This window comes from Bradysia coprophila, unplaced genomic scaffold, assembly GCF_014529535.1.
Source record: "Bradysia coprophila strain Holo2 unplaced genomic scaffold, BU_Bcop_v1 contig_297, whole genome shotgun sequence".
Taxonomy (NCBI): Eukaryota; Metazoa; Arthropoda; class Insecta; order Diptera; family Sciaridae; genus Bradysia; species Bradysia coprophila.
Window position 1 is genome coordinate 6,340,930 of NW_023503555.1, and position 16,238 is coordinate 6,357,167.

At 36.9% G+C, this 16,238-nt stretch overlaps 1 protein-coding gene across 1 annotated transcript; it reads left to right on the forward strand.

Annotated features, from left to right (window-relative positions):
• Positions 1 to 3,855: 3,855 nt before the first annotated feature.
• Positions 3,856 to 7,203, forward strand: LOC119078459 (plasma membrane calcium-transporting ATPase 2-like). The gene is made up of 2 exons (XM_037185996.1): positions 3,856 to 4,160; positions 4,220 to 7,203. The coding sequence occupies exon 2, from the start codon at positions 4,225 to 4,227 to the stop codon at positions 7,105 to 7,107; it is 2,883 nt and encodes a 960-aa protein (XP_037041891.1). The 5' UTR covers positions 3,856 to 4,160; positions 4,220 to 4,224; the 3' UTR covers positions 7,108 to 7,203.
• Positions 7,204 to 16,238: the final 9,035 nt, after the last annotated feature.

Sequence of the window (16,238 nt, forward strand, 5' to 3'; positions counted from 1 at the left end):
GTGTGTACGACGAGAAATGCTAATGTATGCCGAGATATGGTAGATATACCCTTTAGTGATGTTGTCATCGAAATGATCAAGAGAATAGAGAATGTCAATAACGTTGAGAAAATTCTCATTTACCGACTTTGCTTCAAAATTTGTTTTATCACATTTTTAGCGGAAAGATCGACCAACCACTGCGTTTTTTCTTGTGGTTATTATGTGCGCAATGCGCATACTTCTCACATGTGCAGGCGTGTGATAGTAAAAATTGCAGTTTTAGCCAAAGCAACGTATCACATTGTATTTGTGCTTTGACGAGCTTTCAAGAGCTTTGAGCTTCTCTTATATTCCATTGGAAAAGTGGTATACAAAAGAAGCTCAAATCTCTTAAGAGCTATTTCAAAGCAAAGACACAAATGGGATACGTTGTTTTGACGGCAGCAAAACCGTATTACAGGACGAATAGAAGGTCGATGATGGGTTCAAATATTCGTTAAAAAGTATAAAATGCAAACTAAATGTGAATTTCCTCAAGTTTAATTTTAAGAAAATATATTGTTACTGGACAACATTAGAAAATGAAGTAGAAGGAAAGAATTAAAAAGAATTAGCAATTAGTTCAACCTCTCAAAGCAATTTCTAAATCAAAATAGAGTAAAAGGAGGTCAGCAGTGGGTTGTGATATGTTATTTTTACAAGTTGGTAAAACATGCATTCGTACATGATACCACCTGAAAGCCCGTGCTTAAATCCACGTAATAAACACATACTAAGTGAGCTAACCTTAATCCATTTGTTAATTATTCCATAAAAATCATACAAAAATTGTAAAAAACCAAAACTAAAAACGACAAAATAAAAAATGTTTGAGAACTTTCCATAGTTGACTCTTTAGTCTTTATGGCATTTTTTTGACATCACACAAAAAAGTTCTTATATGGGGTTTACATGGGAACTTCAAGGAGCCCTACCTCCCAGACAAGCACCTACCTCCATATTCTGCTCGGATATCTTAGAATGACGACTAGCAACTCCCAAAATAAATAAAAAATCGAATGAAACGTTTAAGAGATAATCTCGAATAGATGAATAGATTAATCAAACGTTATATAGTTAATTACTGTACAGTTCAGTACTGTATACAGGGCTGGACTGGTTCTCTTGTGAAATGTAGGAAAAAGGGCTTGAAGGTACGATAAAGCGCCAAAAAACACTTCCGAAAGGCGCAAAAATAGCAAATTGAAAGAAAATTATCAAAGAGCACTTGCGATTTGCCAAGCCACTACTCGCCACGTATGGCCAGTCCGGGCCTGACTATATCATTGAACATTTGAACAGAAACAAAATTGTATTTAGAACGACTCGCTTTCAGTACCAGCGCCAGTACCCATTCAGTACCCATTCGCAAACGAACAAATTGACGACTTGAAGATGTTGAATCGTGTTCATTCAGGTAGGTTAGGTTTCTTCAGTGTTCGGGATGTTTACTTAAAAGCTGCTGAAAGGTATCACTGGTATACCTTCGACTCAGCTACATAACGATGATGCTTGCTCGATGGTTATCGGCTGTGTGCAGGTAAAACTTCCAGTAATTAAGAGGGAAAATTGAACTATCAAAAGGGTCAACGCATACATGTATTGGTTAAATAACCTCCATACTAACAACACACACTCTACGGGGAATAATGATCGAGAGGTTGTTTGGCAGGGTGAAACGAAAAAACATATGAAACTGCTGGTCCCTCCGAGCAGAGTGAAACGAATTTGACGCACATCTCGACCATTATTCTCCGTAGAGTGTGTGTTGTTTGTATGGAGGTTATTTAGTATTGGTGTAAAATTATACTAAATGTGTATCTTATACAAACTGATGTTGGGACCACCTTAGACTAATCATACCTAGACAGGAATTACGTACGGCGAAAAGTGGTCCCTACATCAGTTTGTATAATATTCATATTTCGTATGAATTTACACCAACACATGTAGGCGTTGACTATTTTGATAGTTGTCAATTTTTCATGTTATTGTTTTTCGCGTCGCGACGTTGTGATTTTTAATTTTGTTTAAACAATTTAAATATTCAATTCAATTCAATCATTCAAATTAAAATACGGTGCATTGTACCACGTGGAAATATGTTTTATTAAGGACTACCGAAGTAGGAGCGTAAGAGGCAACAAATGTTCATTTTTCCGGTATAATTTTGTGCGCAGAGACCGTTTTTCCGAATTATTTGTGTGACGACAGGTATATTCAACAAATTTATAAATTATGGACCTTAATTAGCGTATTTACAGCCTTACCAATGTTCAGTTCATAGTCGGTTAATCGGTTAATAATCTATAGAAATTTTTTATCAATTTCGATGTAATTCAATGTCCGACTAATATAATCATTTTAGTAGGCACATTCAAATTCTACGCGCTAATTTTGGTGGGCAAATTAGTAGGAAAAATATCACACTATCAAATAATTCGTATGTGATGTAGGGGCCACTTTTTTTACGTAATTTTGTTCGTAATTTCAGTACCACTTTGTAGTCATTTCAGCTCTGTTATTTTGTTCATTCGAGTCTTTTCAAAAATCATTTCAATGTTTTTAGTCTAATAGCCTCGCGCTGTGGGTGAGGTCTACTGTTGCATTTAGTCCGTTGCTAAATCGTAACGTAAAAAAACCCGGCGCTGCCCTTTCTATCTAGGTATAATTACTCTAAGTTGGGACCACATTTCGACGTACAAATTTCCTCTCTAGTTGTAATTACTCTTAGCTTATACATTTATCCTTTGGGTAAATTCGGTACTTTTGCTTAAGATCCGATAGGTCTGTTCCAAGGCCATACGAATTGTTAAATTAGCCAAAATAAGCGCGAAGCAGCTTCAATGCGTAAAACTTTTTTCTGTATACGTGAGAGTGTATTGGTGAGCTATGATATGAATCGGTCCGACCGATTCGGTCGGTAGGGAAAGTAAACGGTCGAGAAGGAAAGTAACGGCTGGTAAGGAATGCACCAACACACTCTCACTATTACATAAAAATATCTTTCAACATATCCCAATACACACTCGATATGTGTTTTCGCTTGGGCTTCGCCCGTGCGTGCACACACATCTTGTGTGTATTGGGGTATGTTGAAATACACTATTGAAAGCTGTCACTATAAGTATACGGCCCACTGTATCCATATTTCATAAATAAATTTTTAATTTCAGTAAATTTCTTGCGAATAAATGACGAATCTCATATTAATGGACCTTAGAATTATGGCAATGAATTAATTTTTAAATTTCAAACAGCGATTGCTGATATATTCAGAGATGAAAAAGTGCCTGCTGGCCTCACAGATGTTAAATTTAAACTCATTAATGTTGCTTTTATCGTCGACATTTGCCGTTACCGTACGGATTTAGCGTTAGTCTGTGGCATTTAGCGTTAAAAAAATCTGACGTTAGAATAGATGAATCAAACGGTAGTTAATTACCATACAGTTCACTGAAGTTCGAATAGAAAGAACTACTCCAATTTTTTTTTTCAATTTTTTTTTTTCGACGATCTCAATCTCAAGAATTTCATTCTTCGTCGATTACAAAAAATCTTGAAAATCGGTTAAGAATTACTCGAATTGTAATGAAAACCAGTGTAGAATATTTTCAAAAAATCATTATTGATCGTTTTGGACATTTGATGTGATTTTCTGTCACTGTCTTTCAAGGGAATAAGAGAAGCCAAGACGAATTATTATAAAAATGTTTCTTCTTTTCACATATTTTTTTCTCTCCATCTATCGATGTTCTATATATAAACCATGCGAATACGAAGAAAGCAAAGTCAAAACTGCGTAAAATAGTCGAGAGTGTTGGTGATACATTACAATTACATTTAAGCCAAAGTTCTTTCAAACACAAACGTTCTAGATGAAACATGATGCATCGCTCCAAATTGTACTACGTACCAGTACATTGATCTACAAAGGCCCATATTTTGTGTGACTATTACTATCACTCTTTGATAGCAGAAATGAGTCGTAGAATATCCTGACTAATGAATTGCTTCACTCACATGTGTTTCGGATTAAAACAGAAGAGGATGTCATATAAGCACAGTTTTAGTAGATAAATATCAATGTTATCGGTCAAACAAGTAAAGTCAGTAAAGTCGATGTACTGACAACGAAAGTAAGTTTTTCTTCTGATCACATTTAGACAAATCTGTAAATTCAAGTGAAATGTTTCAGTAACCATGGGAGAATATTACGGATTAAATGTGAAAAGCTTATGCAAGTTAATGGAATGTAGTGGTCAAGAAGGCGCCATCGAAATTAACAAGCTGGGTGGCGTGGAAGGAATCTGTGAACAATTGGGTACATGTCCAACTCAAGGAATAACAAACTCAACAGAGCATCGACGCGCCACATTCGGTAGTAATTCTACATCGACGAAAACTCGAGAAACGTTCTTGACAATACTGGGTGACGCCTTTCGCGATAAATTTTTTATAACGTTGCTGATTCTGTTTTTGATTCTATTCGAAATTCACAAATTAATATTTGTTGTTGTTGCAATAGTCGTGACTGTTGCGTTTGACAATTTTATGGTGTGCAAGTATCGGCGTTATTTTGATGTTGGTAGTCAATCGAAAGCAGTGACTGTAATTCGAAATGCGACTGTGACGAGCATAAATATTGATGATGTTGTTGTTGGTGATGTGTGCATTTTAAATGAGAATAATGTCGTACCAGCGGATGGTATTTTAATTGAAAGTGATGGTCTCAAGTTAGACGAATCGTTTATGAATGGGACCTCGTGTTATACGAAAAAAGGTAAACATCTCGACGCAATGATACTATGTGGAAGTGAAGTAATTGCTGGCAGTGGAATTATGGCGGTAACAGCTGTGGGAGTGAACACGCGTAAAGGACAGATTTCTCAGGTGATGGAGATTCGAGCAAAGAATGGCAAAAGTAATCAAATTGTGAGTGTAGACAGTGAGCGAATAACTTTCGATGCAGAAGCAAGTATTCTACGACAGAAGATTCAAAAATTATTTTGGAAAATTGCTTGCATTTGCTCGGTTATTGGTGGAATTATTTTCGTTATAATGATAGGACAGTTTTCAGTAAAGAAATTTGCGATTGAATCAAGACCTTGGGCAAACCATTATTTCAAAGACATAATATGGCGTCTGGCCGTATCCATCAGAGTCTCTGTATCCGGACTACCAGAGAGTATTGTTTTAGTAGTTCCGACTACGTTATTCATAACGTTTAAAAAGCTCTACCAGGAGAACATCTATTTCCGTCGTCTATACAAATGTGAAGCAATGGGAAATGTATCGTCGATTTGCTTTGATAAAACTGGAACATTGACCACAAATAAAATGGAAGTTGTGCTGTCTCATATATGTGATCATCAACAAACATGGACCACTGGAAATGACCAACAAGCTATACCGAATAACATCCTCAAGTTGATAGCAGATAATGTATCGATAAACTCATCCACACACATCAATAATGATGGCAACATGGAACAGTTCGGAAATTACACAGAACGTGCTCTATTGGACTTTGTTACAAAAATCGATCTAAACTTCCAAACAATCCGAGATACACACTCTACACAGCGAGTGGCCCATGTCTTTCCTTTTAATTCTGATCGAAAATACATGGGCACTGCAATAATGTCAATAGGTAATGGAACTGGTTATCGACTCTTCATCAAGGGAGCGTCTGAAATTGTACTTGACAAATGTAATTTTATGTTCGGTGAAAACGGCAAACTGATGCACATGACAAATACCTTGCGCGATCACCTCCAAAATGAAGTTATAAAGTCGATAGCTACAAAACGTTTAAGAACAATCACATTAGCATATCGTGACTTTGTTACCGAGAAAACTGCTGTCCATGAAACTTATGTAAATTGTGAACCGAATTGGAACGACGAAGTGAATATTGTGCAAAATTTAACGTTTCTTGGCGTACTTGGAATTGATGATCCAATAAGACCCGACGCTCCTGACACAATCAAGACTCTTACATCGTTGGGCATCACTGTTCGAATGATTAGTGGTGACGACATCGAAACTGCAAAAGCGGTCGCAATAAAATGTGGAATAATGGAAACAGATGGAGAGAACGTAGCGTTGGATGCTACAGAGCTTAACCGTTGCATTCGAGACAAGGATGGTGTCATTCAGCACTATTTGTTTAATACTTTGTATCCCAATTTGCGAGTGATTGCCAGAGCTTCACCTATCGATAAGTACAACATGATTGATGGCCTCAAACGGAATGGTGAAATCGTGGCAATGGTTGGTAATAGTGATGGAGATGCTCTAGCATTGAAAAAAGCAGATATTGGAATTACACTTAATCCATTAGGTGCCGTCGCCGCCTGGGATGCATCCACTGTCTTGTTAAATAATGGTAAATTAGATGGAATTGTACGAACTGTTTTATGGGGTCGTAATTGCTATAACTCAATTGCTAAATTTGTGCAATTTGCATTGAGTGCTAAAGTGGTAATTTTTGTGGTTACATGTCTTTTTTCATTGGGTGGTGTATTTTCCTACATAGCTTCAAACATTTTTATAATTGACTTGTTTCTGGCCATTCTGGCGCTGGTATCGGCATATTTTACACACAAAATCACGAACGATTTGTCGCTGAACCGATCTTATGGACGAAGTGAATCTATAATTTCGAAGACGATGAAAAAAAACATTTGGTGTCAGTCGGTTTTCCAAATTTTTGTATTGATTGCACTCATGTGTATGTTATCGTATATTATGGAAAATCACCTAATTCCGATCGTTTTCGTTATGATGACTTTCTTTAACGTATTCAATTCAAGAAAGCTTTTTACCGAACGTAACATATTTGATGGAATTTGTTCTAATCTATCCCTGTGCGTTGTTTGGGTTGGTGCTTTAATTGTACATGTGCTTCAAACCCAATGTATCATACACCTTTTACCGCCAGATTATAACGAATGCGAACCTTTGTATTTATTTGAGTGGATTTTCTCAACATTGGTTGGCTGTAGTATTTTGATCTGGCACCAATTACTATTATGTTGCTGTAAAGAAAAACAGGTCGAACATAATATTTCAGCGGTATAACGAATGTGTGGGGTTATCCGAGGCTGCAAATTTACGATGATGGGATCGACAATTATGCTGCGTTTTCCATTGTAATCGGATATTCACCACATGCTACATCCCATCAATGCAAAATTGCTCGTGTGTCTTCCGCTTTAACATATAAAAAATTCACTTTGGGGAGGTCACGCAGATTGCCTTTTCATTAGATAAGCGAAAATACATCAGTTCTGATGGTATTTACGTACAAAAAAATCATCACGGCGACGAAACCACGAGAGGTTAATTTTTTGTATGCACCTTATTATCTTCAACTTTGGTATGTCGCAGAGTATCTGTATCTGCGTAACCTCATCAAAGTTGATATAATTTCTTAAGACGGAGCAAAATAAGAAGTCACAAAAAATTTTTTTATTCATTTTCACATGCATTACCGAGAATCACGAGAATATTAAGACATTTACGTATCAAATAGCTACCATCATTTTCTTCATTTTCTCCCACTGTAATCCTTTTTAGCAATTCATGTATAAATCAATATTTTAATTGCATTAAACTTCTCGAACATTTTTTCCAGATTTGTTTTTTAATGTTTCGTCACTGATATGTAACCTTGGTATTTACAATGAAAGTATCAACCAGGTATGGTCTGTTCATACAAACCAGAGGACATAGCGATTTAATATAAACAAACTCACCTCTCACGAGAGTTGAGTTTGTTTATATGAAATCTCTATGTCCTCCACTACATGGAAAGTGTGACATTCGACCATACCTTGTGTTGACCTTGGTGTTGACGAACATTGGGTATTTACTCTATTCCTTGTAGATTTTCTGTATTTTGTCATCAATATACACGTCGGGTTCAAAGACAAAACTAGATATTACTAGTTATGGAATATTTTATTTAATTGGAATTGCGGACGATATAGTCCATATGAACTTCATTTAGTGCATCGATTACATGTGGAATAATTTCGGTTAAAATAATTCATTTCGAGGTAACAATTTTGTGATAAAAGTAAACTTTCAAGTGTGGTTTTGCAATGAAAATTTCAACCAGGTATTGTCTGTCCATTCAAATCGGTGGACATAGCGATTTCATATAAACAAACTCATCTTTCATTCCAAATTCACCAAAACAAATGAAAAATACTCGAAATCGCTATGTCCTCCCCTTCCCCTCAGAGAGATGCTGATACGACGAATATGTCGGATGACAGCTGGTTTTTCTCTCTAACAAATTCAAAATCATTAGACATTTTCCACCTACATTCGACATATTCGCAGGATCCCATGTAACATACTGTTACATGACGAAGGATAAAAAGTAACCCCACTTAATGTTTCGTCAAGTTTCTGTTTCGTCCTTAACCACAATAAATTGACGTTAACTGCCATCAATTTACTGGTTTTTAAATGAAAATCGTTCGTTCAATAGATCATTGTCACTGTCGTTTGAGCTATCAGATAAGTTGTCGAATGGGGCGGCTCTGTGAACGAACATCTGAGGTCAGCTTTGTGAAATTGACAATTTTAGAGAGAAGAAACCGCTATTTGACACAGATCTATTCATTTGATATTTTCCGACATGTCTGACAGCTGGGGTCGTGTCTGACGTTTACAAGGTCATGAAAATGATGTATAAGCACAAAAACGTGACTTTTCAACAGTTCCTATGGGGCAATCAATATTACAGTTAGCGATGTTAATGGGAGAGATGAGTTTAAATGGAGATTTTCGAAAGTGTAGGGTTGCAGTTCAGTTTCAAAATAAACTGTTATGACGCAGAAGTGTTTTGTCACGACAGAGTAAACTTAACTAGGCAGGAGCGCTGATTTGACTAGGGACCTGAACAATCGTAGCCCTATATTTTTTGCGAATAAAATCTATCAATTTATGTCAGTGTTAATTTAAGTTCATTTTCATAGTGTAAGGTCCAGGGACTATTTTGGGGAAAATTATTGGAAAAATAAGGAAAATAGAGAAAATCGGGAAAATTAAGGGAAACAGGGGAAAAAATAGGGAAAATTGGGAAAAGATTGAGGAAAATTTTCCCTGTTTTCCTTATTTTTCCTATTTTCCTTATTTTCCTTATTTTTTTTTATTTTTTTTATTTTCCCAATTTTTCTGTTTTTCTTAATTTTTCCTATTTTCCATATTTTCCCAATTTTCTTTAATTTTCAAAATTTTCTTTTTTTTCCAAATTAGTCTCTGACCTTAAGTCGAACAGTGTATCAAATAAACAATTCTATGTAAAAAAAAACTACTTTGTGAGACATTGGGCGTAGGGTAATCTGGCACGTCATACAAATTGATGGTGTGCCCATACTATGATCGTCTGTGACAGATTCCCCGATGCCGGTTAATTGTTCCATCAATTTTTATGATTTTAACGAAAAGTAAGGTTGATTTTATTCAATGTGTTGTCATCGTCACATTCTCTGTTGTTTTTTTTTGAATTCGACTATAGATTTTCATCACGAAAACCGTTTAACTCATCACCAGTAGTTGCAATGAAAGTGTACAGTAGTTTAAAACTGCACAATTTTTGAAAGCGACCACTGTATTTCTTTGTCGTTTTTACGATATCCAAAATACAACAAAACAAAAGATTTTCGATGGGGTGAAGAACCTAACAGTTTTCGTAAGGAAAACAAAGGACAAAAAGGACAAAGGACAAAAAATGCAACGTGAAGTTGACCATGACTCCATCACACAAATCAAATTGTTGACAACCAAAAATCATTAAAACGGAAAATTCCTTCAACCTTTACTTTTCGAAAAAGCATAAAAATTGATGGACCACTCAGCTATCAGTTTCGTTCGAAAATGGAGGGAATCGTGGACTGCTTTTATCGAACGTGTATAAGTGTTTGCTACTTGTCAAGCCAACTAGCATAGAGTCAGAATGGGCATTTTCAGCTTGTGGCTACTTGTGTAGTAAAATTCGTTTAAGACTGAACGACGAAACGCTGCACCGTTTGTGCGTTCTTTCACTTAAAAAAATTAAGAAGTTATCACATTTTCGTTTTCAACAGATTCTACATAAATTCTAGATCCACAAATTTGACAGTCTTTATATTGAATGGGTTTTGTCCCAGTAAACTGGACGTTATGCGTGTGCGACAAATATTTCAACTAGGAATAAATTCAAAAATTGCATACAATATAACAGCTGTCACAATCTGTGGGCTTAGAAATATCAGATCCTACATGAAACAAAAATGTGATAATACCTTTTCAAAAAGAATAAAAACGTTTTACAATGTCTTTACCATCATTATAAGTCAAAACTCTTGAAGCGACAATAAATTAATGAATTTTGCTAGTAATTTTTGTGGAAGTGTTTTTGTTACTCAAATCATAATTTCTTGTCAATACCGAAAATCCCGGGATTCAGATTTAAAATCCCGAGTCCCGGTATTGCAAAAACAGTCCGGGATTGCATTCCCTACAGCTATGTCTCACAAAATATTTTTAGCCCCGTACGAAGTACAAAGGGGCTTATAGGATTACGATGCCGTGTGTAATTGATGGAATTCGAAGCAGACGGTAAGGGCAAAGTGTTTGCCTATGTTCATAGATGACGAATCCGCAATAAAAATTTTGTCTGTCCGTCACGTCGATATCTTGAGTAAATCAAATCCGATTTCAAAAAAAAAATCCCCTGAAAGATAGTCGAAATAGTGAGGCTAAGTTCGAAGATGGGCATATTCGGGTAGGCCCTTCGTGAGTTAGGGCCACCTAAGTGATTTAAGGTCTTTTGGTGATATTTATGGCAAAACAAACGATGGAAATGTAAATGACATGGCAAATGATAGGTATTGTCAATACCAATTCAGGAAAAAAAAGTTTTTTTAAATCGGGTGAGTGGACCGTGAGTTAGGGCCTTAGAAGTGAAATGCTACTAGGGCCCTATGTGTATTTTACATAGAACTCGAGTAAATTTCATTCGTTTTTCGTAATTTTTGTTTGATTTGGAAGGTAATCGAAGGCCGAATAGAATGTTGTTGAAAAAAAAAATTGGGTCCTTGGCCTGAGGCCGCTACTAGGGCCCTATGTGTATTTTACATATAACTCGAGTAAATTTCATCCGTCTTTCGTAATTTTTGTTTCATTTGGAAGGTAATCAAAGGCCGAAAAGAATGTTTTTGAAAAAAAATTAAATTTGGGTCCTCGGACTAAGGCCGGTACTAGGGCCCTATGTGTATTTTACATACAACTCGAGTAAATTTCATCCGTTTGTCGTAATTTCTGTTTAATTTAGAAGGTAATCGAAGGCCGAATAGAATGTAGTTGAAAAAAAAAATTGGGTCCTTCGGACTAAGGCCGGTACTAGGGCCCTATGTGTATTTATACTCAATAAATTAAAATTTTCATTTGAAAGCAACGTCGTACGGGGCTTCGTAATTGCGCTATGCGCTATTTCTAAGATGTACACATTCCATAATAATTTTACTTTAACCACATTAACCGGCGCAATAGGCTTATGGTCAAAGTAGGGTGACAGACGCACTAGGGTCACGTACGCAATAGATATACGGGTTTGTACGGGGCTCAGTCGCTGCAAACGCTCCGACTGTTCTGATGGCTCGTTTTAATGTAAAATTCACTGTTCCGAATTTAAAAAATGCTTGTTTGATACACTATTCTATTTTAGGTGAGAAGGCAATATTTGGAAAAAATTAAGGAAAATAGGGAAAATTGAGGAAAATAGGAAAAATTAAGAAAAATAGGAAAAATTGGGAAAAATATAAAAATAGGGAAAATTTTCCTCAAAATAGTCCCTGGTAAGGTCTCTTATTTGACATTTCGAAAATGAACCGCTCCTGCCTGGTTTATTTTACTCTGCCGTGGTTTTGTATGAAAAATTCAATGAATATAAGCCCCCCAGATTTATTTTATTTATTTATTTTCGTTTAGAGACCAAATAACAGGCCAAAGCCCAATAACAATTCAGTCTATACATAAAAGCATAACGGAGAACATCAAAAAAAAATTAATACAATAAAATTCCAGAGGAAGAGAAAAGACAGAACACGTAAAAATTACTTCAAAACCATCAGAATAAAATGTAAAATCGATGGTACGCAATCGACGAATTACCAGTGATGTCCAATTCACGGAAGAACGTGTCATGATTTTGTTGAAGCCTATACACCGGCGCATTGACCTGGTAATTAGTGAACATCCTCGGTAGGTAAAATACAGCAACACGCCTAGTATCCCTCACAGGATGGCGATAACAAAGACGTTGAGAAAGTGATGAATCGACTCGCTTGTGTACCAGATTGTGTAACATAATTTCGTCAGCATTCAAACGTCGCGTTTCCAACGATTGTAGTTTTAAGTGCTTCAAACGTTCATGATATGGAGGTCTCGGTTGAGCGATCCCAAACTTAAAGTACAGCATTCGGGTGAACTTTTTTTGAACTCTTTCGACCAGTTGCATCGCATCGGCATAGCAGGGGTTCCAAACCGACGAGCAATACTCCAACCGACTTCTAACGAGCGTCGCGTAAAGGAGACGCAAGCTGGATTGACTAGTGAAATAACGCCCACACCGGAATATGAATCCTAACATACTATAAGACTTACGAGTCACCCGGTCAATATGCTCATTAAACGACAGCTTATCATCTATGATAACACCTAGGTCCTTCTTACTTGATACTCTCACGAGAACTTCCCCATCCACCGTATATGGAAACATCACCTTGTCACGGCTGTGAGAGATCGACATTACTGCACACTTCTTAACGTTCAAACCCATGTTGTTCCTTCTGCACCAATCCACAACAGTTCCCAGATCATCTTGAAGTAGTTGGCAATCATAAGACGAGTTAATAGATTTGAACAGTCTAAGATCATCTGCAAATCCTGAACATGCTGACAACGATGTTAACAAATCATTGATAAACATAATAAACAGCAAAGGACCGAGGATAGAGCCTTGTGGAACACCTGACGTAGGAGAAAACTCGTTTGACTTACAACCGCCAATGACGACTACTTGAGTTCGGTCACGTAGATATGATGAAAACCACGTAATCATCCCAGGTGATAATCCAAAATTGCTCAGCTTACGAAGAAGAATCGCGTGATCAACTTTGTCAAAGGCCTTAGCAAAATCCGTGTAGACCGTATCTACTTGACCTCCATTGACAATAGCATCTGCAACCGTCGAGACGTATTCCATCAGATTGGTCTGTGCTGACCTTTTCCTGTAGAAACCGTGCTGTGAGCCATGAATATTACCTTTAACCACCTCAAAAAGCTTGTTGAAAACGAGCCTCTCAAATATCTTAGACACTGCACATAATATGCTTACTGGTCTGTAGTTGCTCACATCACCTTTATCCCCATCTTAAAAAATGGGAGAAACAAAGCTTACCTTCCAACCAGAAGGGAATGACATGACTCTAATCGACTTATTGAAAAGGATAGAAAGAGGCAGCTTAAGCGAAAGTGATAATTGCATGAAGAACAGCATTGGGATCCCATCTGGGCTCGAGACTTTGTTCTTATCAAAACCCTTAATCACAGCCTCAACTTCTTCAGCAGTAAAAGACATATCAGGTGCGGCCGAGAGGACACCTTCTTGGTGAAGAAAAGGATCCATAACTTCTGCGATACCAGGCTCAAGAATCGGATTGTACACTGAGTTAAAGAACTTAGCAAACAAATTGCAAATAGATGGCCTATCGAATGCCTCTTCGCTCACATATTTCATACCTCCAGGCAACGAATTCGTCTTCATTAATGATTTAGTGAAGGAAAAAAAGCATTTCGTATTGAACTTCATTTTTTCCTCACAATCTTTCACGTAATCGTCAAAACATTCTTTTATCTTACCTTTAACTGCCTTACGAAGTTCACGAAAATCAGTTACGAGCTTAGTCTTAGCCATCGGACACTTCTCATCTTTCATCTTCAACCGCACAGAATCTTTCTTTCGGATCAGGGAGATTAGCTCAAAGGAATAATAGACTGGATAATCCCTAGCCGGAACATAGACTTTCGGTATACCGTCAATGAACGGTTGAATCGTGGCATAAAACTTATTCACGGCATCGTCGATATCCAAATCACCAAGTAAACTCAACCAATCAACTTTCACAAGCTCTTCATTGAGCTTGGCATAGTCCGCTTTAAAAAAATTCACTTTTGATAGCCTATTGTCAGGCAAGAGTTTCGGTTTCGACGACTTCATATTTACGACTAGGGCAGGGTGATGGGCATCTACGCGAACTAACGGGTCTTTCGACCTCGAAATCTTCACTAAATCCGGCTGAAGATTCGTAATAAACAGATCAATCGTTCTCAAATTACCATTCCGAATTAAGTTAAGCTGATTTAAGTCACAGAGGGACATCATGTCCAATAAATTTTTCGGAGTAGCACCTTTAACACCAGACGCACTGTATTTAGCATTCATTGAATCATACTCCCAACTGATGCTGTCTCCAAGATTATAGTCACCACAAAGAACTATCGCATCGTCTGTGTCACACGACATCAGATTCTCTATGATCTTATCGAATTGAAATTTATACGCTCTCAGACTAGTGCCCAGCTCTATGTACTTCACATTAAAATACGTCTTGCCACTGTTAACATGCTCAACTGAGATCCAAATATCAGTATCCGTTTCAAAACTATGGATCCGTTTCGAAACCAAGTCCTTTCTAACAGCAATCAAACAACCTCCACCATCCTTTTTGTCTAGAGCACTATTATCTCTGTCTTTTCTATAAACAACATATCTATCGTCGAAGAGCTCAGTCGAAAGGATATCAGTCCTGAGCCACGTTTCACAGAGAAGTATAATATCGAAAAAACACGTCAACATTTGAGATCTAAAGTCATAAGTTTTTCCTTTAAGACCTCTGACGTTCTGATAATAGATTTTAAAATCATCGTCCATCATAAAAGTTAAGGTAAAAATCAACAGCAGACAGTCAACAGTCCAAATTAAGGTTTTACACATAGGGTTTTCGGTTAAATTACTAGAATAAGAGTTGTAAGTTATAAGCGTTAATGAACTTACGATTAGGTTTTACGAATAATAATGAATATACAAAAAAAGTCGGTTTTACGTTTAGGTCTTCAGATAGAAAATATGTTAGAAAAATTCGTTTGATAGACAAGTAAGAACGACAACGATAACAATCTTACGGTTCGGTTTTACGTGGTTATAAATAATAGCAATAAAAGCCAATCAACTATTGCACGACGTTACGTCCTTTATTCAGTAGAACTAATGTCAAGTACAAATCAAAATTTGAAATCTAAATTAATCAAACTTTAATGCAACAGTCAAGCACAATCAGCCCGAAGAAAAATAAAATAAAAAATTTAAATTTAACTCAAAAATTACATTTTCACTGCAATGAACTCACTCAATGCGCCAATCACTTCTTTGCTCTATGTGCAATCGTGGGAGAAACATCATAGTAATCAGCTGGACGCGATCTTTTGGTCGGTTTCGTGCGATCGATAGATGACTGTTCGACACCACACGATATCATGCGCTCCAACTCGTTAACACTACGATACAGGAAACCCTTACCACCTTCTACTAATCGAACCAGGCATCCATTTCTGCCCATCCAAACCGAATGAGCTTTTTTATCCTTCACTGCTCTACGACCCACTGCCAACAGCCTACCAAAGTGAGGAGTAACGTGATTATTGATAAATATCAGCGAGTTCTCATTCCTAGAATGCAACGATTTAATGACATCAGCTATCCTCACATCTCTCGTCATCTTGGCCTTCAACACTTGATATTTAGTGCTAAAGTCATTAAACTTCACGATGAAGATGTTCGTGTGGGTGTTTCCATCCTTGATCCTGTAGCAGCTGGAGATATTTGCTGGAGTAACCTTACAACCAATCAACGAAAATATTAGTACAGCAATTGATGACAAGTTCTCGTTTGGTAAATTAGGAGTTCCCATGATGGTTACATTCATTGCCAGAGCATTTTGTTTAAGCAGTTCCGAATCATGCTTATTGATTTCCAACGAAGCTTCAATCGAACTGATACGTGAATCCATCGCATCAATTGAGGTTAGGTTATATGACACTCGCTCATTAACGTCTTCAATTCGGTTGTTCAGCCTGAGGCTATATTCTTGAAGATC

Bases quoted from the DNA above. Each gene is read 5' to 3' on its own strand.
- LOC119078459 (XM_037185996.1), top strand. From the start codon at position 4,225: ATGGGAGAATATTACGGATTAAATGTGAAAAGCTTATGCAAGTTAATG.